The sequence below is a fragment of the Sus scrofa genome, chromosome 1 (assembly GCF_054392235.1).
Source record: "Sus scrofa isolate SSC_HxYL_T2T_F1_AM1 chromosome 1, Sscrofa_HxYL_maternal_Yorkshire_Landrace_v2.0, whole genome shotgun sequence".
Taxonomy (NCBI): domain Eukaryota; kingdom Metazoa; phylum Chordata; class Mammalia; order Artiodactyla; family Suidae; genus Sus; species Sus scrofa.
The window spans coordinates 251,124,763-251,151,346 of NC_139383.1; the positions used below are offsets into that span (position 1 = coordinate 251,124,763).

Genomic DNA, 26,584 nt, shown 5'->3' on the forward strand with positions numbered 1-26,584 from the left:
AGAATTATTTTTCTCCCATTGAGTTGAATCTCATAAAATAATTTCATTGGTAATACTAACATTCTGATTGAGGCCACAAAGTACATGAAACCACCTTTTTACTTCCAGTCCCTGAGGCTTAAACATCCAAATGAATTCCGCTCCAGGGGAACCCATTACCCTCAGCCCTTCTGTGGGCCTTTTCTCAAATCACGTCTGAACTCCTCTGCCAGAAACATCATCAGAGCCCATGGCTTAGTCTTTGGAAAAATCCTCCTTGGGAACAAAGTGCACAAAGAAACCATCAACTCATTGTCAGTTTATACCAGGAAAGGCCCTTAGACCATCACATGTGCCCGCTAAATCTGCAGCTGGAGACACAGAGAGGTCTAGAGACTTGCCCAAGGTCACACAGCTTGTGTGTGTGTGTGTGTGTGTGTGTGTGTGTGTGTGTGTGTGTTTAGCTAGTCTGGTCCCATTCCATCTTTGCTGCTTCTCTCATGTTTAACTTTTGAGGTCATAACTGTCTTTTGAACTCCCTCCCCCCCAAGTTATCTGGAATCAGTTCTGGTGCCCAAGGAAGGTAAGGAAGCTGAGCTATCGAAGGCTGGGTTGTACCATGGCTGCAGTTTGAGTCTCTTGCCCTAGGTGTTTGTAGAGCCTCAGTTCAGCCAAGCTCCTCCAAATGTGGAACCTGCAGGTGAAGAATTCTGCCTGACCAAGTGTGAATAGTGTCCCAGCAACACATACACTGCCTCCTTTATCATTTGGGCTCCTGTGGGATGGCTCAGTTTTTCTCCATTTACGAACTACCTCAGAAATGCATCATGTCTAGCCATCACTATGCATCACTCAAAATACATGGTGGAGGCTCTTCAATTTCAAGAGATATTCAAGGAGACAGCACCTTCTCTAGCCCAGCCCAGCTCCTTCTCACAAGTAATCGCACCCCCCACCCTCCCGCCATCCTTCACCATCTCACTCCTCCTGGCATGAAATGGTCCATTATTACGCTCTCTCTCTTCCCTAAACCTTGTGGGTCCTTCGATCACACCAAGTTTGTTCACACCTCAGAGCTATGGCACTAGATGTTTCCTCTACCAGAAATCTTCCTCTGCTCTTCGTGTGATATGCTCAGCATCCAAATGTCAACATGCTCATTTCCCATGGATGCCTTCCCTGACCCACTCTTTCCCTCTCCCAGGCATAATCTAGCCACCATTTTTATCTCCTTCTTCTTCCTTTTTTTTTTTTTTTTTTGGTCTTTTTAGGGCTACACCTGTGGCTATGAAAGTTTCCAGGCTAGTGGTCAAATCAGAGCTGTGGCTGCTGGCCTACACCATAGCTTATGGCAATGCCAGATCCTTAACCCACCGAGCAAGGGCAGGGATTGAACCTGTGTCATGTCCTCATGGATACGAGTCGGGTTCATTACTGCTGAGCCACAGCGGGAACTCCATTTGATATAGTTTGTTGGGATATTTTTTTGGGGTGTGCAGAGAAGAAAAGGCTCAAGATCAGACTGTTTATTCAATTTGACACTGAGGCCAAAAAACAAGCCCCTATATATATACATTTGATATATACCACTTGTAAATTCCTATCTTTTCTACCAGTGGAAAACACTGGCAATGTGGCTGTTTACCTCCTTTCTGTGGGTAGAGTCCTAGGAGTGGGATGCCGGTGTAGCTTAGTCCTGAAAGGTGACCTCATTCCCACTGTCTTTGCAAGCACTGCGTCGAAGTCATTGCTACCACACTAGATCCCAGACCATTCATCACTGTTCCCAGGTGAAGCTGGCACCAATCTCCCTCAGGCAAAACAATGACAGCAGGAAGAAACACACGCACACTTGTCGGAGAAAAAGTAATAGCTGTTCTTAAAGCAGGTCTCCAATTATTCAGGGCAGAAGAATTTCTTCTATTATAAAGCTGACACTGAAAACTGATTGATTACTCATTCTCCGAGGTCAAGTTTATCATGAGACACTCAAAGTTTCTGAGAAAATAACTTTATACGGAGACTCCCAATTACTGACAGGTTGTGCTCCACATATTTTTGAAAGGCAGTTGTTGGAACTTGGAACATATTTTTCCACAGAAACTATGTTATAAATAGTGGTTAGGTTCCCAGGCTAGCCCACACATGCTTGCTGCCCTACAGCGTGACTAAACTTTATAGGTCTGTCATCCCCACAAAACCAAGCCAAGTCCTGCTTTTTGGGAGAGGGGATTCTCGCGGACAGAAGAGAGGAGGAGGAAACCTCCCCTTTCGTGCCTTCAACTGTACCCCCACCCCTCGCCCCAGCAACAAAATGAGCAGAGTTTCTCTCCAGCATCCCTTGTTGGATGTTGGAACCACAGTCTCATGCAGCAGGTACACGAGAGGGCAGTCCACTGGTTTCTATACACCGATTTATAGGTCACTTGGGGAGCTTGTTAAAATGCAGATGCCAGGACCCTACATTTTGTTTTCGTACATATGTGAGATAACTTAGGCATCTGAACTTTTAAAAAATCTTCTAAGATTTCAGGATATATAAATTGGTTACCACTGATTAAGCCTCTCTTACAATGTGACTATTGGATCTTCTCAATAGCAATTTCCAGGTGTCTGCTGAGCGCCCCCCCCCCCTTTTTGTCTTTTTGCCTTTTCTAGGGTTGCACTCACGGCATATGGAGGTTCCCAGGCTAGGGGTCTAATTGGAGCTGTAGCCACCAGCCTACGCCAGAGCCACAGCAATGCGGGATCCAAGCGTGACTGCAACCTACACCACAGCTCACGGCAACGCTGGATCCTTAACCCACTGAACAAGGCCAGGGATCCAACCCGCAACCTCATCGTTCCTATTCGGATTCATTAACCACTGAGCCATAACGGGAACTCCTGCTGAGCCCCTTTTGAGAATCTTCCTGTGCTGGGAAGGTCACTATGCCTTCAGAGAGAGCTTTTCAACCTAAGGAGTGCCTGACATCTATGACACTAGTCTTCCAGATATAGAAGTTACACTTATCTCTCTGTAACTTGCTCTGTCTTTCTGTGGAGCTGCAATGAACACATCTGCTCCCTTTTATCCAAAACAGTCACTCAAAGAGCTGAAGTCAGTGACATGTTTATCCTGTACCCAATGCACTATTCTTCACTTTTTAAGTGAAACAGTCTTAGTTAAGTCTTCCCTTCTGGGGAGTTCCCACTGTAGCTCAGCAGAAATGAACCTGACTAATATCCATGAGGATGTGGGTTTGATCCCTGGCCTGGCTCAGTGGGATAAGGATCTGGGGTTGCTGTGAGCTGTGGTGTAGGTCACCAACAAGGCTCAGATCTCACGTTTCTGTGGCTGTGGTGTAGGCCGGCAGCTGTAGCTCCAATTCGACCCCTAACCTGGGAAATTCCATATGCCTCAGGAACAGCCCTAAAAAGACAAAAAAAAAAAAGAAAAGAAAAGAAAAGAAAAGAAAAAAAAAAAAGACTTCTGCTCTATGGTGAAATAAGTTCTATCAGACTTAAGCTCCCATGAAGAACATTCAGGAAAGCAGAATAAAATGTAAAAATAGCTATCCAAAGGTATCAGAGAGCAACTAGGACACCTAGGGCTTGAGTAACCAAGATCCTGGAGAAAAGAGAAATGTTTTGAGAAGAGTCCAACATTCTTTGCTGCTTCCCCTTGAGGCATATGCTGATTTGTAAGTATGAAGCCCAACTGCAGGAACAGAAGACACTGGATCAGAGTTTTCAGCAGTTCCTCAGAGATGGGAAGACAAAAAAGTATACTTCAGGGTTATGAGAGTAACAAGGCTTGTAGGACCAGAGGAAAAGGAACCATAGAATACCAGCATGCAAATTGACATTTGCACTTGAAATATCTGGTGATAACTAAACTGCATAAAGCAAGAGGCTGAGAAGCCAGGCAAAAAGTGGTAGCTAAGGGGCTAAGAAAATAAGCAGATGTGTTTGGAGTCTCATGGCATTAGGAAAACAAAGATGAGAATCTGGGGCCAGTAAACACCCCAGGATTTTAGTTTAGAATGCTAAAGGTCAAATAGGAATAAGGGCAAATGAAACAGACCAGGCTTTATGCAAACTAAAACTAAGCCTGGAATCATCTTAATTCTTGGTTGGATTAAGGTGATCTGTCTCTATTCTGTTTTCCTGAAGAGAAATAAATCTCTGAGGATAGATAATACCATCTGCAGCCTCTTTAATTTTTCATATCCAATTAAATTAATCAAATATACTAGGTACACCAGGTGATAAGATCAGATTAAAAAGAAAGGAGGGGAGGAAGGAAGGAACAGAGAAAGAAAGGAAGGAAAGAAGAAAAATAGGCAATAGAAGATGACCTGTGGGTGATCCAAATCTTGAAGGTATTAGACATGGACTTTAATAATATTATGTTTATATGTTCAAGAAAATATATAAAAGATACAAAATATCACCAGAAAACTGGAAACTACTAAAAAAAAAGGATAGGGAGTTCCTGTCGTGGCGCAGTGGTTAACGAATCCGACTAGGAACCATGACGTTGCGGATTCCGTCCCTGGCCTTGCTCAGTGGGTTAACGATCTGGTGTTGCTGTGAGCTGTGGTGTAGGTTGCAGACATGGCTCGGACCCCACGTTGCTGTGGCTCTGGCGTAGGCCAGTGGCTACAGCTCCAATTCGACCCCTAGCCTGGGAATCTCCATATGCCCCAGAAGTGGCCCGAAGAAATAGCAAAAAGACAAAAAAAAAAAAAAAAAAAAAAAAAGGATAAAGTGAAAATTCTAAAAAATTTTAAAATACAACTAAAACTAAGGATTCAGTAGATGGACGAACATCAGTGTATATTAGACACAACAGAAAATAGGTTAGTGAACTGGAAGAAAGGTTAGTAGGAAAGAGTCAGACTGAGGGATCTGGAGAAAAAAGGGATAGAAAATAAATGAACATATGAAATATATGGAATGTGTTAAAATTGTATAGCACATGTACAATTGGTGTCCTGAATGTGAGGAAAGACAGAATAGGCAAAAGCAATATTTAAGGGATATTATCCTAGAATTTCCCCAAAGACACATCAATCCATGAGTTCATGAGTTGTATAAATCTCTGTAAACTCCAATCAAGATAAACCTGAATAAGACCTCACTTTAGCTCAGCATGGTAAAACTACCAAAGACTCAAAGAAAAAAAAATCTGAAAAGAAGCTAGAGGGGGGAAAAAGGGATGCATTACCTTTGAAAGAGCAACAATAACTCTGATGGCTAACTTAGCAGAAACAATAGATGCCAGAAGACAATGAAATGACATTTCAAGTGCTAAAAGAAAGTAACAGATCATCAAGAATGCTTACCTAGTTAATATAGCTCTCAAAATTAAAGGTGAAAGAAATAAAATTTCAAACAATCAGAAACTGAGAGAATTTCCTCCAGATAATTTTACAGCAAATCTAGAAAAGAAAGACCAAGAAGAGTTCTTTGGGCGGAAAGAAAATGATCATAAACAGAACAAATTAGAGGAATGGAAAGTATAAATGTGAGTAGACCTAAATGAAACATGACATCAGGACCAAGGATGCCCAAAAAAATCTTACAGAAGAACAAAGATGAGGGACTTAACACTATTAGGCATCATGTCTTATTATAAAGGTTCAATTATTAAGACAGTGTGGTATTGGTTAAAGGATAGGCAAACAGACCAATGGGAGAGAACAGAAAGTCCAGAAACAGATCCACACCATACACACTCAATTTACGACAAAGGTGACACTATGTCATGGTGGGGGTGTAGGGAGGGTTTTCAATAAATGGTTCTGAATCAACTAGTTATCCACCTGAAAAAAAAAAACTTAATCTTGATTTTACCTCAGACCTTACATAAAATCCATTACACATGAATTCTCTATCGAAATGTGAAAGGGAAAACAACTTCTAAAAGACAGGATAGAAAAACAGCTTCATGAACTTGGGTGGGCAAAGATGCTTAAACAAGACACAAATAATATAAATAATACATAAAACTGTCTAAGAATTCATATCCAGAAAACAAAAAGATCTTCTACAAATCAATGAGAAACAGGCAGAGAATCCAAGTCGAAAAATGGGCAAAAGACTTGAATGAGCAGTTTATAAAAGAAGATATCAAAGTGGCCAATGATGATATGAAAAGATTCATAACTTCATTAGTCATAAGAAAAATGTAAATTAAAACAAAAATGAGATACCACTACAGACCCACTAGATAGGCTAAAATTAAAAGGCTGACAACGCCAAATGCTGGGGAGCACACGAACCAACTGATACTCTCAATCACTACCAGTGGGAGTGTAAATTGGTACAACCACTTTAGAAATCTGTTTGGCAGTGTCTACTAAAGTTGAACATATGCATTCCCTGTGACTCAGAAATTCCACCCTGAAGTATGCACCCAATAGTAATGTGCACATATATTCACTAAAATGCATTAAATACCTAGAAATAAATCAAATAAAATACAGGTAAGAATTCCACATGGAAAATTACAAAACATTTCTGAGAGAAACTGAATGGATTGGAAGATTCTATACTATGAGATGTCAGTTTTTCCTAAATCATTCTACGGATTTAGTAAAATCCCAACAACAAACCAGAGCAGATTTGTGTCTATAAACTGACTCACCACTCCTTTCTTTCACCCCCAAGGCTTCTGTGCTGATGAAGGAAGAAAACTACAATTTGTTGAACACCTATTGTGTGCTTGGCACTTGGTAAGATATTTTCCTCTGTATCACCTCATCTAATCTTTCTAAATCTGTGAATGAGATATTATTACTCCAGTATAATGAGAAACAATTCCAGAAAGGTCAAATGACTTGTCCAATGTTACCGTATCACTATTGATTAGGTTTGGCAGTATCTAACAGAAAAAAAAATGATCAGTGACTTAAATGAGAGGGTTTCTTTCTCATGTAAAACATGTCCCTGGGTAGGTGGCAGGGTTGCTATCACAGCTCCACCGTGTAACCGGGGACCCAAGCTCTTATCTTTATGCTCTGCTACGTTAGAATGAAGTTTCCTTCCGAAGGTCATTTCTTGATCCAGGATGGCTGCTATAACTCCAGTCATCCCACCTATATTCCAGACGACAAGGAGGAGGAAAAAGAAGGGCAAGCTCTCCCCTTAAAGGACCCTTTTAGAAGTCTTACATAATACGTCCCTTACATCTCACTGGCTAGACTTAGAATCCTGGCCGTATCTAGCTACACAGGAGGCTAGGAAATGCACATTTTCAGATAGGTGGCAACAGACACAGTTAGAAACCAAAGTTATGTTACTGAGGAGAAAGACAGACTATAGGTGTTAGTATGAACAACTATCCATCTTCCAGAGTCATCCAGCTGGGAAGTGGAGGGGCCAAGATTTAAATCTAGCCAGTGCCAATAGGTCACCACATCCTTCCTTCTGAGCTCAGATTCCTTTGCCAAACTGCCTGTCTCCCAGGGACATGAATACCTAGGGAAGCAGAAGGGAACAGCAGCTTTGTGGGGATGGTGGGGGCAGAGGTAGCAGCATTGTAAAGCTTGACTCCCTGGGGAGCACCCCTACTTTTCCATGGCACCTTCCCTTCCTCCCCTCTAGAACCCAGAACTTCCCTAAAAGTCCCAAGTTCTGGTTATGGAGTTTCCACTGCAGTGACAATGAGACAGGTGCAGCTTTTCCCAGGTCATCGCTCTAAGCGGAGGATTCACTAGATTTATGTTTCTTCTCGTTCTGCTGTATTGCATAAACAGTTGTAGGTGGTCACAGAAGCTCCTTGCCAGAAAACATTACAAAACTCTTCCAAAGAATGAACTTGTGCCTTTGATGGAAGGCTGGGGCCACCTCTGAGGTCCCCACTGATCCCAGAGTACTGTGAACATCTCCATCTGGTGCCTTGGCCCATCTCTGTGTCTCAGCAGGGGACGGCAGCAGGAAAGAATGTCCTTATTGGAGAGGTTGAGCCATCACTGGAATTTTACACCAGAGCTGTAAATGCTCACAGTGGAAATAAACCCAGTGGGATGTCGAAAAGTGAAAGCTGATACTGAAAACCGTCAATGTCAACAGAGTCACTTTGGGGGAATAGAGTGGTGATGGGGAACCCTAACAAGGAGAAAGAGCTGTTTGGGTCAAAGCAAGTCCCCAGAAGCTATTTACATGAGGATCTGGAAAACGGAGATCTGCATGTGCTCAGGGATGCCCAAAGGCCTGCACTTGTCCTATCAACGGGAAGGGACTGATGAACCTGCTCGGAAGCAGGCCATGACCTTGATATTCTTCCTAACGGAAATCTCCAGGACACCCACGAGCAAGCTGGAGATGGCTCGGCAACAGAGACAGGCGTATAGAAGAGGGAATGGGGACAATGCATTCCAAGAGTTCCACCTGATTCTGGGACTTTATTGGGAGTCACCTTTATCCTGTGGATGCCAGGGTTTAACACTATAACCGTATCCCACAACTTGCTGTAATGACCCAACACCATACTGACACAGAGACAGGATTTTGCTGTGAAAGGATGCTGGGAATTATATGGTCCGAATCCCTCATTTTCAGTTGAAGAGACTGAGGCCCAGGGAGGGTGAGTGGGCAATACCAGGATCTGTAGGAGTTCTCCTGATTACCAGACCCATGCTGTCCTGTCCCACTTAGGAACAGGCCCCCTAAGACATCACAGAAAGGGCTGATCAGGATGCATTCTGTCCCTAAGCATGTCACAAGCCTCGAGGGAGAACATGGTAGAGGGGAAGGGGCTCTACCCCCTCAGAGAGGAGGGACTTAGTCGTCCTGGCTTCGAGTCCTAGATTTGTCCCTGACCTGCTGAGTAACCTAAGGAAAGATGTGTTCCTGTCATTATGTGACTCAACTCAGTTCACCTTAATCTTGGCCTTGTGGATCCTATCTTTATGAAAATTTTGATATTTTGTTTATCATGGATTTTTCCATTGAGGTCTTTGGCACCCCTGTAAATTTCTCCCTTCGACCCAGCCCTGGACCTGTGAATTACAACTGGAAGGATGGGCCCTTTATGGACAAGGGATGCTTCTGGGGATATAGTGACAGCCAGCGGAATGTGTGGGGGCCCAGAGGGACCTATGGGATAAATTAAGGGAGAAGTAGTGAGTCCTGTGCTACTGGGAGGACCTGAGAGTCTGATGGGAGGCTGGTCTACACAATTGCCAGGAGAGCCCTCTGACCCTTTGATTCCAAGAGGCAAAGAGGCTGCAGATTTCCCTGTGTAACTTCAATCACCTTTTGACCTTGAGATAATGTAAGAAATGCTGCCTCGTGTCTCAAAGACTGTGGGACAAGGATGGGGTCACCTGGAATTTCGGAAGGCGCCCCAAGCTGGGAGCCTGCCTGGATCTTCTCTAATGGCGCTGCTCTCTCCTGGGAGGCCCAGGAGTGGGTGGCCCACACGGTGGGGTAAAGTGAGCAGCCCTAGGAACAGCCCCGGGGTGTCCCATTCATGGGCACGGTGATGGAAGAGGGGGGAGTCAACCTCCGCACCAGTCCTGAATTTAAAAATTTTAAATAAACAATGAAAGTCAGTACCTTGGGAGATGTTATAAAGTCAAAACATTTACTCCACAAAACCACTGCAAAAAATGATCTTTCCCAAATGCCTTTGTGCGCACATCTTGCATCCGAGCGTGGCTCGCCCATCCTGGGTGACATTCATGCTCCGTGGAAAGACATCTGAGGCCCTGAGGGCATTGCATGGCCCTTACCCCCCTCGTAGACTCAGATCTCACGGGTAATCATTGACACCCTTGGTCTTCCTTAAGCCTCTCATTTTAATTATTACGCTGTCTGCCTGCATGGAATTTTCTTCTTAGTTTTTGTATTTTCTTCAAATTTTATGCTATTTTTAGTTTAAAGTACAGGGTATGCTTGGACCCGAGTATCTTCTAAACTGCGAACTTCAACACCTTTAAAAATAACACTTACTGAAGTAAAAATGAGTTGTTCCTACTCATTATTCAGCAGCTCCAAAAACTTTATAGAGTCATTGATTTTGGTATGAAAGTATTTCTTTCAACATTTTCTACCCAGAGTGTTTTTCCAGGATCTCGCAGGTGCCAGCATGATCTAAGGAGCTGCTTATACAATGTGCCCCTAATGATTTTCCATTTTTGGACAAATCAATAGATCCTTCTGGTAGTGTTGGCTCTGACTGAGATTAAATAATGGATACAAACTATATATATATGTATAGATATATATGTATTTACTTTACTATGAAGTCCATTCTTTAAATGAGAGTGAAGGTGGGTGGAGAATTTAAAAATCTGAGATGAGTGTAGACAGAAGAGAACCATGGGCACTGCTGTACTGGATTCTGGCCGGTGGTTAGAACAGAGAGATGGATGATGCCATGTTCACTGGAGCTGTCATCACCTGATCCTTGGCAACGCTTTCACTGATGAGAATGGTGCACTCTGGAAATCCTTTGACATATACCATGTTACCTGTTCTGTCACAGCCCTACGAGATACGCAGGCCAGGGGTTAGTCATCTCTAGCAGGGACACGGGGAGGCCTGAGCACTTGAGCACCCTGCTATGGTCCTCCTCCCAGTTACGGCAGCACAAGCTGCCAGGCGCCATGCTAGCCATGTTGCGCCACCTGCCAACCAGTCCTGATTATTTTCACCACCACTACACAGATGAAGAAACAGTTGCTCAGAGAACACAAGCTCAAGGTCACACAGCTGATAAAAGGCAAAAACTGGGGTTTGGACCAGTCTTTCTAGTCTTCAGTACCTGTTTCCCCAAATCTATGTGAGAGGTCATTGCTCTAATCTGGGCTGACAGGAGCGTCAATGAGACTGAGAAACAAACTCCAGGTTAGAGGGGCGTGGGATGACATGCTGGCCTTGTCTGAAAGGCAATGCCTGCAGCTGGCACTCTAAAAGTCGGGACTCCATCCTTACACAGACCACTGTGTGATGTGCTTGCAAAGCACCCTTACCTCATTGGATTCCCACAATTCCTTAGAGAGTCATGCAGTAGAAGGCTGGCTATCCTCATTTAACAGATAAGTGAAGCTCAGAGACATCAAGTGATTTGCTCAAAATCACACAGCAAAGGCCAGAAAACAATCTGGGTTCTTTCTGCCAACGTCATTGGATGGCATGATCAAAGGAGATGGGCTTGGGGGATGAAATGAGCAGACTAAGACACTGACCTTTCCTGAGATAGTCTTGATCTGTTTGGAACTCAGAGGCTCGAAGTCCACGCCAATGTAGCCCTCCATGGCAGCAAGCAGATTCTTCCGGAGACAACGGGATGAGTTGGCTTCTGTGTGCACCTGCTCCCACCAGGAAGGCTCATACCAGCCTGGGATAATCCACTGGTATTTGCTACCATACATATTCTCCTCGTATGCCTGCAACAGATGGAATGACCATGAAGGCACCAAGAGACAAATATTTGTTCAAAGCTCTGTGCCCCATGGGGGAGGTAGAGGGGACTCAGGCTTTCTCTTACTAGAGGGCTGGTTAATTTTTCTGTTACGTGTTTGATCTCCTCCCCATTACCTCTCAAAACATCCAAGGTAGTTTATTGGAAACATGTATACTAAAATAATGAAACACTGAATAAAAATGAAATCATAAGGGCCTGGAGTTCCCTCGAGGTGCAGTGGGTTAAAGATCTGGCATTGCCACCACAGCAGCTTGGGTCACTGCTGTGGTACCGCTTTGATCCCTGGTCCAGGAACTTTTACATGCTGCAGGTATGGCCAAAAAATCCCTCCCCGAAACCAAAAAACATAAGGGCCTGGGAAAATATAAATTGTAGTATGTTTACGGGAGGTAAAGGGAACAGAATAAGTTCATCAAAGGTTCCAATACTATAGGTAATAAGCTGTATGTTTCACCATGAACTTCCCGGCAGCCCAAGAGAAAAGGGCAACAATATTAGTTGCATAACTCTCATTTTCAGTAAGGAGAAAATATACCAGTTCTTCAGGGAAATAAAATGTTTTCTAGGCTTTAATCCTTAAAAAAATGGTTCGTATGTGCTGTGGGCATGGCCAAATTAAAAAAAAAAAGGCTCATATGGAGGACACTGTCGAATTAGCTATCATGGTATCAACAGCATCCCTACAACAAACAGATTTCATAAGGTTATTTTTGTATAGATTGTTACTAAAAGCTGAGATTATAACTTTAAAATGCAACCCAGGGGGAGCAATTTTACAAGGGACCAAGAAAATTTAATGTAAGCATGCAACTTATATAAGATGCCACTTGGCAAAATGAACATCTCTCTCTATCTTTACCCAATGCACGGTGTATATAATCCAGATCCTAAAAAAACTCCCTTATAACTACATGCTTTGCATGCATCATATTTGATTGTCTTTCATGTTCACCCTCTGAGATGGTCTGGGAAGAATTTATTATCCTCATTTTAGAGATGAGGAAACTGAAAACCAGAGAGAGAAAGCCACTTTTCCAAAGTCACACAGCCAGGGAGAAGAATCAGCCTGGAACCTAGGTCTCCCACTCTAAGGCTGTAAAGCCACACCACCTGCCTCCCACTTAAGCAGAAAGTTGTCAGACTGTTTCAGTGTACCCCTACTTGGCTTTAATTCTTACTGTGATAATTTCATATTAGAAAAAGTATGCTTTTCGATAGCTTAGATGTACCCAGTCAATCCCACTTTTTGAGAATGTCACAATCTATCAAAGTTGGGTCCAGAATGGAGTTTCTAAGCAGAGCTTATGTTCCTATTAGTAATCAAAATGCCCAGAAGTGGCTACAGAGAGCAGTGGTGTATGCAAATGCTCTCTGGGCACTGTAGAAATATATACATTTTTAAATGTGAACCTTGGGAATTCCTGTTGTGGCTCAGTGGTTAACAAACCTGACTAGTATCCATGAGGATGCAGGTTCGATCCCTGGCCTTGCTCAGTGGGTTAAGGATACAGCGTTGCCATGAGCTGTGGTGTAGATCACAGACCTGGCTCAGCTCCTGTGTTGCTGTGGCTGTGGTGTAGGTCGGCAGCTACAGCTCCGATTTGACTCCTCACCTGGGAACCTCTATATGCCGTGGGTGCAGCCCTAAAAAGACTAAATAAGTAAATTTAAAAAATGTGAACCTGGAGTTCCCGTCGTGGCGCAGTGGTTAATGAATCCGACTAGGAACCATGAGGTTGCGGGTTTGGTCTCTGGCCTTGCTCAGTGGGTTAACTATCCGGCGTTGCCGTGAGCTGTGGTGTAGGTTGCAGACTTGGCTCGGATCCTGCGTTGCTGTAGCTCTGGCATAGGCTGGTGGCTACAGCTCCCATTAGACCCCTAGCCTGGAAACCTCCATATGCCACGGGAGCGGCTCAAGAAATAGCAAAAAAAGACAAAAAAAAAAAAAAAAGTGAACCTAAATAATCCAAGAACTCATTCCTAGGAAGCCACATATGTCAGAAGGACACGATGGGAAACAACTCATGTCACACCCCTTTATGGTCCTTGGCTTAGAACAAAGAGAGCACAGAAGTCAGAAGAGTGTGTGAGAGGAGCCTGCAGGATTGCTCTGGACGCAGAGAGGTTCTGGAGAGGTTCTGGCTGCCCTCTACTTAGGCTCTAGGACACCAAGCCACGGTCTGCCCAGAAAGGGTGGGCCAGAGCCCCTAATGCTTCTGTACATTAGAGAATAGCTACTGTCAAGTCTAAGAGTTGGAGAAGTGTCCCCTTCATTCCTGCATCTGGGGAGGTAACTCTTCTAAAACTCAGTAGTTGAAAAAGCCCAGCCTGTACCATGGAGCATCTCATCAGAGTAAATGTGAATTAGAGTATTTGTTCCAGAGTTCCCGTCATGGCTCAGTGATTATCAAATCTAACTAGGAACCATGAGGTTGTGGGTTTGATCCCTGGCCCCGCTCAGTGGGTTAAGGATCCGGCATTGCCGTGAGCTGTGGTGTAGGTCGAAGATGCAGCTCAGATCTAGTGTTGCTGTGGCTGTGGTGCAGGCCGGCAGCTGCAACTCAGACTAGACCCCTAGCCTGGGAACCTCCATATGCTGCGGGTGCGGCCCTAGAAAAGACAAAAAAAAAAAAAAAAAAAGAATATTTGTTCCTTAACCTAAGCTCAGATTCCATCTTCATGGCCTCTGTCCATTGTTTCAGTGAAACTTCCAAAATAAACTGAAAGTTTTTTTGTTTGCTTGTTTGTTTTGCTTTTTTTAGGCGCATATCTGTGGGATATGGAGGTTTCCGGGCTAGGGGTCAAATCAGAGCTACAGCTGCCGGCCTATACCACAGCCACAGCAACGCAGGATCCGAGCCGAATCTGTGACCTACACCACAGCTCACAGCAATATCAGATCCTTAACCCACTGAGTGAGGCCAGGAATAGAACCTACAACCTCACAGTTCCTAGTCAGATTCATTTCTACTGCCCCCCTATGGGAACTCCCAAAATAAACTGAAAGTTTAATTAAAAAAAGCCCTTCAACTATCTCAAGGCAATGACTACACTGCCTCTTCTCTAGACCTCCAATGATATAGGATTTTCACCTCCCTCATTCTAGACACTGTACCGCTCATAATACATCCTCAGATCATAGTCATTTTTCCAGCAACTATATTACAATGTTGCCCTGATCAAAACTCTTGTAGAAAACACAGAGAATCCTCCTATTATAACTACAGAACAAAATCCCAGTTCAACAAAGAAGGCAGTCTGCTGGGCTTTCCTCTAATAAATGGGGTTTAGCCCATGCAAAGCTTTTTTTTTTTTTTTTTTTTTTTTTAAGGAAAAGATAATCCCAAATCCTGGGTTGGGACTAGACTTTTGAACAAAAGGGTCATCTCAATGATTCCAGGTTATTTAATCAATGGCAGAATGTTTGAGGACTCACAGCTCCCATCTTTCACTGACATGGAGGAGGAACTCACATATACTGAACCCCTATTATGAGCTTGGCCATTTATATACATTATTTCATTCTCACAACAACCCTTTGAGGTGTGTGCTATTATTTCTACTTTATAGTTGAAGAAATTGAGGTTCAGAGATTGAGGAATTCGCACAAACACATTCAGCTAAGTTAAGGTGACCAGATTTAAAGTCCGTTTTTTTTTTTTTGTTTTGTTTCCCTCTTTTCTTAGCAAAACAAAGTGAAACTTCTGGGAAGCTTTTTCAATCTTAAAAGGTTGAGGCAAGAGATGAACAATTGCTAAGAATGTTTGGTAAGTAAGAGTCAATAGATACAAAGTGAGGACATGAGGCAGATCAGACACAAAGACAGATTTGTCTTACTCTCTGAGACCAAAGACCATGTGATAATTTAAAGACAGCACAGAACAGAAAGTCAGAAGCCTTCTAGGGAAGTGCAGTACCAGCTGTTTGACCTGTCATTGTCCTGTTAGTAGCTGTTCCTTGTGACTCATTTTCCAGAAAACAGAAGCTCAGTCCATTTGAATGGCAACATATTTTGTTTAGAGTATTAGTCAATTTTGAAGATAAAAATTTTTCTACTGATCTTCTGGGAAGAAAAAAGATTGTAGTCAAGCAGCACTAGATTCTTTGCCACATACCAGCTGGGTAAGTCTGGCACACAACTCCTTGGGCCTTTCTTCTCATCTATAGCCTGTGGAAAGCAAAGCCATCTATCTCACTGGGTTGGTGTATGAATTATTATTATTACTATTTTTAATGATTTTTATTTTTTTCTATTATAGCTGGTTTACAGTGTTCTATCAATTGGTGTACGAATTAAATGAAATAATATAATGAGATAATAATCCATGCCTGGCCTACACCACATGCAGGGACATCTTAGCTGCTTCATTTCACTCCTTTCTCCTTCCAGTAACACATGGATTCACTTGAACATCAGCCACTGTTATGGGCCATGTTCTGTGAAGTTCTTGGGCATGAGACCAAACACCAAATGGCCCTAGACTGTTGCTCTTGGAATTTCTGATCCACTTTTGATGGCTTTGTCTCCTTTCTAGCTGTCTGGTCTCGGCTGTTACTTTCACTGTCATTAGATGCCTCTCCTTGCTCTCCATTTGCTGTTTCCAAACTGCTATGGAAAGCAGGGAGCCTGGATTATTAAACATACGTGTAGAGCAAAAGCCCACAGGCTTTGAGTGAGAGTCTAAAGGGCTCTCCTTCAAGGAAGGTAGACTGGGCTTAAATATAGCATCCTCTGTCTAAAGCAAATGCAGACAAACCTCTGGGCCTCCATTTCGGTATTCCTATGTTCTGAAGAGCTGAGATGGCTGGACAAGTGACCTCTAAGTAGCTGCCGGTATGCTTGTCTGTCTGTCTCCTTTGCCAGATGGGCAGTTCCTGGAGGGTGGTGTCTGCTCTTTCCAGAATCCCCAGGGCTGAGCACAGTGCCAAGGGTACACAGGACACCGAATAAATGGTTGTAGAGTGACTGAATGAACAAATTTCCAGTCTACTTGATTACCCTGTTGTTGTTGTTTTTTTTTTCTTCTACCTCTGGTAGGAACGTGGTCTCAGGACCAGTGGCCACCAAACAGGCCCTGCCAGGTGATGCTGGGCAGTCCAGAGCTCATGTTTTTCAGTCCCATGAACCACCCTGGTTCTCACTAGCTACAGATAGGTAGCCATGATGTAATTTAAAATCCAATTTCCTCTTTTTTTTTTTTTGTCTTTTTGCCATTTCTTGGGCTGCTCCTGCAGCATATGGAGGTTCCCAGGCTAGGGGTAGAATCAGAGCTATAGCCTCCGGCCTATGCCAGAGCCACAGCAACGCCAGATCCGAGCCGTGTCTGCAGCCTACACCACAGCTCACGGCAATGCCAGATCCTTAACCCACTGAGCAAGGCCAGGGATCGAACCCGCAACCTCGTGGTTTCTAGTCGGATTCGTTAACCACTGAGCCATGACAGGAACTCCTCCGATTTCCTCTTTTTATTAAGTTTCCTTTAGCCTCCTCACCTCCCCATGCAAGAAGGATGTTTCCCTTTTATAGGCATTTCACAACCATACCAGTCATAAATCCCCACATCAGTAAAGCAGTTAACAGCTGGGATGATGGTCACCCTCAGTGGCCTTGTTTACGCCTCTTGACAAGCCTCTGAGAGAGATCAGGCAGGGGTCATCGCTTCCATTTTAGAGGTGAGGCAGCCGGGAACCCGAGCTGTAAAGAGGCCTGCCTGAGGTCACACAGCTGGCAGAACTAAAACCAGAACCCAGGTCGGCGTGCTTGAGAATTTAGCTTAGACCCCCGAGGAGGGTGGAGAAGACAAAAGCAAGAGGCCATGCTTATCCTTTGCTGGCGCCAAAATGAACATTTTGCCACAGGGCTATAAATAGGCCTTGCATTTGCCAGAGTCTGCTCTCCCATTGGGTGGCAGGTCCAATCTCAAGAATGCAGCAACATGCTGTAAAGTGTGCACCGCAGCGTTGGGCTGGCAAAGACTCGGTTGTCGCCATCTGGTTGCGCTGACCCTCACGGGGGCAGAAAAACTTTCTCCCTGGGTCTCTGCTCTGAGCGGCCCCTCCCTCCATCACAAACCAGAGTCTTGATCCAGCGGGAGGACAGTGAGCAGACCCTCCTCAGGACCTTCTAGACCTGCCAGAAGAACTCTTTCTAACCAGATAAGACAAAGTCCTGGAGGGTAGATTCATCTGAGGGTCTGACACACGGAATAAATCCCCAACCGGAAACTTTGGAGAAATCCCTCGATGAATAAAGCAGCCAGCAAAGACTCTAAGAGAAAGCCCATATCAAAATACCCAAAGTACAAGAGGAAAGACGAAAGTGGGATGAGGAGGTGGGATGGTGTCCCATACTGTGTAGACGGCAAGAAGCCCGGGGCTCTGTGTCAGGATGGAGACAGCCATGCCGTCTCTTCTGACACGGAAACCACGCTGGAAATGCCACTCGGAAAATTCTCCCAGCACATGCCATGGAAGGAAATCATTGCCATGCCTCGGCTTGGGTTTGACTTAAACTAGAACAGAAGGTCCTTCTGCATTTTGTGCAAAGAGGAGATGTCCAGTGCCCAGTATAGTTTCATTATGGATCATATTTATTAATTTATTTTTCCTCATTTGAGCAATAATCACCCACCGTGTGCTGGCTATTCACAAGACCTTGGGGATATAGGAGGGGTCACACTCAGCTTCTTCTCTAAAAAAAGCCCCCAGCCTCTTAGAGCATTATTTTCCTTTTCCAAATGGGATATTTCTGGACCTTAGATGGTACCATGCAAGGTATTTGAGTTTTGAAGTAAAATGTATTAAGTCAATTTGCTCCATTTAAAACAATCTTTCTCATGATCCTCCTTAGATTTCCATATGGAAAGACCCCTCGTTACGCTTAGCTAATACATAGGTGCTTAACAGGATCTTGTAAAGTCCATCAGTTAGTAAACTTGCCAGCTCAGTGGTGGGCCATTCCATCCTCAGAGACCTTACATAAACAAATAAAAAAAGGTCGCTGACATTTGCTGAGAGCTCACTGTACATCAGGCACTATGCAAAATGGTTTTTTTGCTCGTTTAATTGTCACAACAATCCTATGAGATAGGTATGGGGTTTTTTTTTTGTTTTTGTTTTTGTTTGTTGTTTTGTCTTTTTAGGGCCACACCTGTGGCATGTGGAGGTTCCCAGGTTAGGAGTCTAATCAGAACTGTAGCTGCCAGCCTACGCCAGAGCCACAGCAACGTGGGATCCGAGCCACGTCTGTGACCTACACCACAGCGCACAGCAACACCGGATCCTTAATCCACTGAACGAGGCCAGGGATCGAACCTGCAACCTCATGGTTCCTAGTCAGATTCGTTTCTGCTGCGCTGAGACGGGAACACCAGATAGGTATTTTTATTATCCCTACTTTACACATGAGAAAACTGAGGCTCCTAAGGTGTCAGCAAGCCCAAATTCAGTTACTAAGCTGCAGACCAGGAATTTAAGCCCAAGTAGACTAACCCCTGAGCGCTAAGTTTCATCCAGGGTCTCCTGAAAGGTCAGCCTGTAGCTTCTCCCTGCTTCAGGGTGAAATAACCCTGTGTGACTGTGGTTTCCCAGTCACTGCTCTCTCCTTGCTCCTGGTCTCTTTTCAGTTCCTGCATCTCTCCTGAAGCGGGACACCAGGAGCTGAGCAGAATGCCACAGGTGGGGTTGCTCTGGGTATGGACGTGCAAGCTGAGGTCACCTTGGTTCCCTGGCAGCTGTGCTCATACCAGTTACTCAGAGTAACCTTGAGGTCACCTGAGACCCCCAATTCTCTCTTGTTCTAAATGCAGAGTACTCCTCAACTATGCCTCTACTACCTTGGAAAGAGGCAGCCCAATTTGTCCTAAGATAACCTTATATTAGGACAATTAGATTGAGTCTTCTTGGATTTAATCAAACATTCCAACTTATCAAGGTTTCATGTACCCTGGCTCTGTCATCCAACATATTTCACAACTTCTAAAATTCCTATAAGCATACTTGTTATGATCTCATCCAAGTTACTGAAAAAAAAGGTCCAAGAGAGCAGAGGGCGATGGCCTATTGCTAGAGACTACAGGGTAAACTTGCTCTAAGAGGAGGAGCTTACTGGGTAGACAATGTCTCACATAACAAGATCGCATTTTGTTAACTTCTCTCCTGACCCTGGGGCAGAGGAGGGGGACGCAGGGCGTCAAAAAGGATAGACACAGGTCCCGTGTTAGAGAACTCATATAAGCTTAGGATAGAATATCATGTGAAGAAAAAAGAATTCGGCAGAGAGTCAGGTGAATGGGGATGGAGCCTTGGTTCTGCCATGAACTGTCCCTTGGATAAGGCCCTCCTCATTGTCAGTTTGACCTGGTTACTGAAAAGATTAAATGAGATAAAATTTTAAAATGTACTTTTTTTTTTTTTTTTTTGGTCTTTTTGCCTTTTCTAGGGCTGCTCCCATGGCATATGGAGGTTCCCAGGCTAGGGGTTGAATCGCTGTTGTTGCTGCTGGCCTACGCCAGAGCCACAGCAATGTGGAATTTGAGCCGTATCTGTGACCCACACCATAGCTCCTGGCAATGCCAGATCCTTAACCCACTGAGCAAGGCCAGGGATCGAACCCACAACCTCATGGTTCCTAGTTGGATTCGTTAACCACTGCGCCATGACGGGAACTCCAAAAATGTACTTTTTCACTTATCACACACCAGACAGCTGAAGGGATTCAGGGGTAGATACTGAGCAGTTGACATTCGTTCTCAACCTGAGACTCTGCTTACAGGGCAGGATGTGGTCTGAGGCGTCCCTGTCTCGCCCTGGAATCTGGTGTCTCCCTCTGCTCAGCACGCACAGCACTGCTTTAAGCAAGGCTGGGTCAAGGGCACTTAGAACTAACTGGCAATGGTTAGACGGTGGGTTTGGTAAATCAAGGTTTCTGGCTCCTCCTGCGACTGCACTGTTCTGAGTTCTGGGGTTTTTACTCCCTGAAAAGAGGAGAAAGTAGTGAGAGTAACACTTCTGCTTGCAACACCCCAGACTCGGTCCTATGATGCCGCTCGTAGACCAGGCAATGGAGAATGAGTCTGAGAAAAAGCTTCCAAAGGCACAAACGACATGACCAAAGTGTTACTTACACAACAGAACACTTTTGCTGCCATATTCTGGTCAAACTGGCCAAGGATGATCCGCACGTCATTGCCCTGTGGACAGAAGGACACAGAGGTGAAGGTGAGTGTATGATCAGCACAGCCCAGAGGGCTGGAGGTCACGGCCAGGGATCATTCACCAGCCCCAGGCTCTCCAGCAGAAGGTCTCCCTGGGGGGCGCAGGCAGGGCAGAAGCTCACCCCCTCCAAGCCCAGCATGGATTTCAGGCCCTCTCTGGGCATTGCTTTCCCTCAGCTCCTGCTGGCAGCCCTCTCTGTCTCATGGGCAAACCCTGGGGCAAGTCTGCAGGGCCGGAGGCTCCAAGGGGCCTCGGAGTCTCCCCTGCCCTCCTCCAACCAGGGAAGTCAAGTGCTGTGGGGCACTGAGACAGCATCCACCCTTTGTCCTCACTCACCATTGGGAACTTCTAAGGTCCCTGGGGACTTTGCAGCAGAAACAAGTTCCCAGGCACCCCCTGCCCCGCCGTATTCTAGACTTTCTTACTTTCCTGGAACCCATAGAGCTTCCCAATTAAGAAGTTTCAGAGTTTCTTCAAGTTCTGAGCTTTGTTCAAATCTCAGCTCCTCGGGTGGCCTCGAGAGGCTCCTTTTCCCATCTTGGCCTCAATTTCCTCATCTGCAAAATGCAGATAATGGTAGTACTTGCTTTAGACAGCTGCTGAGAGGACTAAATGAGATAATCCTCATAAAGTGCTTAACATAGTTCCCGGCACAGAGTAAACACACAGCTAGAATTAGTGTATTTTATAACCTTCTTCCAAACAAGACTTCTCCCTTTATTTCAAAGGAAAATTTATATTCAAAAGCTCTATAAATGGTTATTTATTATCTTATGATCTCAATGCAGTTAATAGGTATATATTGGACTCCAGCTCCTGTGACTCACTTATTCATTCAACAAACATACACTGAGTGTGTCTGTCTGAGGCTCCCTCCTGGGTTGGGGACAGGGGTTCTTGGTTGCTTTCTAGGGGATGGGATCCAGGCTGGGCCCTGCCTGCATAAAGAACAGGTAGAAGGAGGATGTATAAGCAGCCTCCAGCAGACCAGCCAGGCCTCGGCCTGTACGCCTGCTCCCCATCCCAATTCTGCCCTCTGCACCGCTTTGCAGGTGGTGCTACCTTCCCGCTATTTATCCCATCCTTTCCAGCAGGCCTCGAGGCCCTTTGATGCATAAAGAAGAGAAACATGCCTTTAAAGATCAGTTTTTAGCATCTTTCAAAATTGGAAAGTGCTGACTGGGAGGCCATTTTACTCATCATGTACTTTAGCAATATAAAAAAGGCTTGGATTCTAAAATCATCCTTCGTTTGCAAGCAAGAATGGAAAGAAGAAGAAGAAAAAAAAAAAACTCGCTCTGAAAGGACTTTAAAAGATCGTTAACAGAGCAGTTGAAGGAAGGCAAGCCTTTGTCATCACCACGTCTGCAATGCTATAAAAAGTTCTAAGCTGCTTCCGTTCTGTGGCCAGGCTCCTGGGCACACTCCAGGGTCTTTCTGCTTGTTTGCTGGATTTTTTTTTTTCTTAGCATTGCTTGCTGCTAATGGTATTCATCTACCCATATCCGTAGCCAGCCAGCCAGCCAGCAAACATTTATGGAGTGTCTACTTTGTGCCAAGGCTTGTGTTGCTCAACATGGCAGCGGAGAAACAGCTTACTGGATTCTGAAGTCAGTGAGACCATCCCAGCTCCAGCACTGACCAGCTACATGACTCTGGGTCTTAATCTCTTGGAGCCAAGGTTTCCTCATCTCTGAAATTGGGATAATACTCTCTACATTGCCCAGTGGCTGTAGGATTCATGATAATGAAACCCACCCACTGGCTTCCATGATGATCTCTCCTGGCTCCCTCCTTCCCCGGTCATTCTTGCTCAGACCCTGAATCAGCTCCTCATCTTTCTGCCCATCCCTAACGCTGGCATTCCAGACAGTCCTGCCCTCATCACTCTCCCTGGGCAATCTCGTTCATGACCCCAGCCAGGACTCCCCTCTGAGTGCTGTAGACTCAAATCTCATCCTCCAGCCCAGACTTTTCTCCAGCTACCCCCCCCAACCCCCGGACACCTCCACTTGAATTTTCCCTGGCACCTTAATCTCAACATGTCCCAAGCTGAACTCATCATCATCTCCATCATACTCCCTCCTCCTCCTGTACTGTCCATCCCTGGAATAGTGTCACCAGCCTCCCACTCTCCCAGATCAGAAACTTGGAAGCCATCCTAGGTTCACTCCTTTTCTCATTCTAGCTATCATCGGGGTCTATTCTCTCTGCTCACTAGATCCTGAATCACCCCAATCCCTCCAGCCCCATTGCCCTGCTAGATGAACCACTATAGCCTCTCTGCTGGATCCCTGCCTTTAGTCCTGCCCCATCACCCTAGTTTCCAGAGAGCAGATGAAGGGATCATTCTAAGATTCAAATCGGATTGTGTAAAACCTTTCCATGGCTTCTGGAGCTTTAAAGATCAAACTCTGAGCTCCTTGGAGCATTCCAGATTCTTTACCAAATGATATCTGTTCATTTCTCTAATCACATTTCTCGCTACTCCTCCATAGCAGGGAGAATGAATTATGTGCAGTTTTCTAAAATGGTCTGATATTCATTCATTCATCGATTCATTCATTTTCTCATGCAGTCCCCTTTCTTTCTACATGCTCAACCACCCAGAACGCCATTCCCTCCCAACCCACTTGCTCTGCCTGGAGGGCTGCCACACCCCTTCCTGCCTGAATCAGCTCCTCATCTTTCTGCCCATCCCTAACGCTGGCATTCCAGACAAATGGCTTCTGAGAAGCCATTTCTGTCCCATTAGACTTGGTGGCCATTTGCTTCTCCGTGGGCCCAGGGCACTCTGTGCTTCCCTCCATCATGGCCCGAGTGCATTTGTCTTCCCCGCTGGCCTGAGGGTAAGCTGATGCATCTCTGGGTCTCCAGCTCCCAGCACAGGGCATGACACGTATATCAATAAACAGGTATTAAATGTGTGATTAAGGGAATGAATGTTGTGTGAAGCACAAGCACAATGCCTAGTCCACACTGGTCATTCAACAGCTGATGGTTATTATCATCAACTACATTAATATCCTGCTAACCTAGAACTTCAGCACTGGGTGGGTTCACCATGTCCATTTCTTGAATGGACCAAGGGACACGCATATTCATGGTTGACTGCCTGACCACTTGCTGACAGATAAATAACTAGCTCTGCCACCTGTGGACCATTTAGTGTCTCTGTTGCCATGACAACCAAGTTGCACGACCACACTTGGTTCTGTGCTCCCAGACTGTTAGGAATGGATGGGGCCCAAGGGATGGCTGATCTAGTTAACCCCTTCCCAGAGAGGCAAAAGGCTTTCCCAAATCCAGCAGAGCACCCCAAAATCAGCGCTCTCACCTTGGTGCCCCTGACCATCAGAGGGCCCTGGAGAGTCTATCCAGGGCCAGACTGTGTCTGCTGCAGGGAGCTATTCATACTTACTCTGATTCTAGATGGTGAGTAAGAGGGGCAAAATGCTGCAAAGCTTGGGAGGGAAGAGGACAAGCCATTGTAGCCGGAGTCTGGATCCCAGGGTGGGAAGAGGACAAAGGGATATGTGACTGTGCCGGATTCGTAGGGGGGCCTTGAGAGCAGCATAAAGAGCTTAGGGTGTTCCTCAAAATGGGATCTGTGTACTCTCAGGGCAGAGGAGTTGTCCTGAGAGTATGAAAAGTGTGGATATACCTGGCTCTTCTTTTTGGAGTAGCAGTTTATTAGAAGATTCAAGGGTAAAGGGTAAAGGGGCCTGGGAGAATCTTAAAAAATTTTTAACATACTTGACATTCTCACGAAAGCTCTAGAATCACACTTCTCAATGTTGCATAATTTGTATGTTTTCCTTAAAATCCAGAGAGAGGAAAGAGAGGTTTTGTGTTGGCAGTGGACTCTGCTTCTGGCCAAGTTCCCTCCCCACTCCCTGCCGAGGTATAAGTGTTCATTCCTCTGTGGTTGAAGAGGCTTGGGAGCAGTTAAAGGGGAGCCAGGGGGTAGGGGAGGACAGCCACGACTCTCTCTGAGGATGAGAGTTCAGAACAATGCTCTGATGTTAGAGACCCCGAAACATGCCAGGGGGCAGGGTTTCAAAAATCCCTGCTGGACTCTTGGCTCTGCCGGGGTCTGCCTGGAGTGAAAGTAGATGTCCTGAGGTCAGACAAATGACAGCTTCTTCTTCGAGGGCTAGATCTAAGGTCGTGGACAGTGTATTCCATCCTCTGGAAAACTTCCCTCAGCCAAGGGGAGCTTCCTGGCCCCGGGAGGCCATGCTGTACCCCATGCCCCATAGCTGCCAGTGACTGCCACACACGGGCAGGAAACTCCAGCCCCCTTGTAGAAACGTGGGACCAGCTCTGTGGTACAGACTGTGCTCCAGAGACCCGATGGGGCCAGGCTAAACCAGTCTCCTCAAGAGGCATTCTAGCTCCCGTCTTGCTTTATCCTGCTTCTTTTCTCTTCTCCTGAGTGCACTCTCAATAAATCTTTGAAAAGAATCCTAGACTTTGTTTCTAGGGAGTTCAATCTAAGACACCAGGTCACACAGCTAAGAAGTGGTGGCACTGGCCTGGACCCAAGGTGCCTCTGGCCCCAAAGTATAAGCACTTGACCTCTCACCCCTATATATATTACCTCCCAGCTGAGAAAGCACCTGGCCTGAGCAGCTGGGGCTCAGCCCTCAGTCTGCGGCAACGACTCGGGAAGAAAAGTCCTGTAGATTTTGAGGTGGAAGGACTTGAGAAGCAAATGTTATCCTGAGACATTAAGATAGCTGATGTGCATTTAAAAGAGAAGGAAAGCAGAAGGCAATCCATCCTATTTCCCTAAGGCAGAAGTGTGGGGTCTTGCTAGAAGGCTCTGGTTGACCCTGACACCGACTTCTGGATTATCTGACCCTCCTGCCACCTGTGCATCTGTCTCAGCCCATGTTTAATAGCTGCCTGGTTTTTCATAGACTCACTCTACCCCACCCTATGGGGCTGCTGAAAAATCCAGTGAAACCATGTTCAACATTATAGAAAGGGGTGAGGTGCTACGAGTCCTAAGCTATTATGCAGGCTGGGAGGTGGCCTGACCTGCGAGAGGGGGCGGATGCAGATGATGAAGGAGTCAGAAGCCTAGGTCTGTGCCTGTTCTCCCATTCTGGTTGTGAGACCTGGGTAAGTCTGAGAGGATCAGCCTAGGTGTTTTCCCGAGTCCCTCCATACCCAGAATGAGCATTCTCCTTTATTTAGCTACAATTAGTCTTTCTTAGACATTTTTTTCCTCCCCGGCAATGTCCCTAAAGGCAGGACCTAGTCTTGAGGACGGGAGTGAAAGAGGGGATAGCACTTACGAGCCCACTGGCAAAGCATGACGTTTCTTTAAAGTGTACTGTTTTATCTTAAAAATTCATGTATAGTTAGCATTCCAATAACCTATCTAGGTTATCTTAAGATAAAAGTGATGTTTTTCCTTCCCATGACTCTGAGCAAAACTGGCCTGCTGGGAAGATGCACCACATCTATCCTATGGCTTTGCGTCCCCTTGAGGTGCTTGTATGAACCTCAGGTTCAGGCAGTCAGGCTGGGCTCCTAGCCTGTGCACTGGGGAGTAATGCCCACTAGGACTTTCTCATGGAGCAAAACTAGGAACAATCCCCTCCAAACCTATCTTTGTGGTCTTCCTGGGATGAACTGGAAGATGTCCATGTCCTAATTCCTAGAACCTGTGACTATGCTATGTGACCTGGAGAGGGGGGATTAACACTGCAGAGGGAATTAAGGTTGCTAATCAGTTGACTTATAACATGGGGAAGTCATGGAGTCTGATTTCTGAATGATGGGTTGGTGGCTGCTCCAGAGAAGGCCAATAAAGCCACTGAAGTAAACACAGGGACAGGTGTGGAGCCTGTGCTCTTCCCACAGAGCCCAGGGCTTCACTGTGGGCACCAGGAAAATACCTAGTATGGCCTCTGGCCCTCAAGGGGTAGCCTCCCAGCCTGGTCCAGTGACCAT

General features: G+C 45.4%; 1 protein-coding gene across 2 annotated transcripts in view; it reads right to left on the reverse strand.

The window, feature by feature from the left end:
• The window catches only part of GABBR2 (gamma-aminobutyric acid type B receptor subunit 2), a 390,041-nt gene that overhangs the window by 162,352 nt on the left and 201,105 nt on the right, over positions 1–26,584 (reverse strand). For both annotated transcript variants that reach the window (XM_084990752.1, XM_021066509.2), the window contains exons 5-6: positions 20,527–20,592; positions 11,163–11,363 (exon numbers count right to left, since the gene is read on the reverse strand). In XM_084990752.1, coding sequence (XP_084846878.1) covers positions 11,163–11,363; positions 20,527–20,592 — 267 coding nt within the window. The remainder of the gene's footprint in view (positions 1–11,162; positions 11,364–20,526; positions 20,593–26,584) is intronic.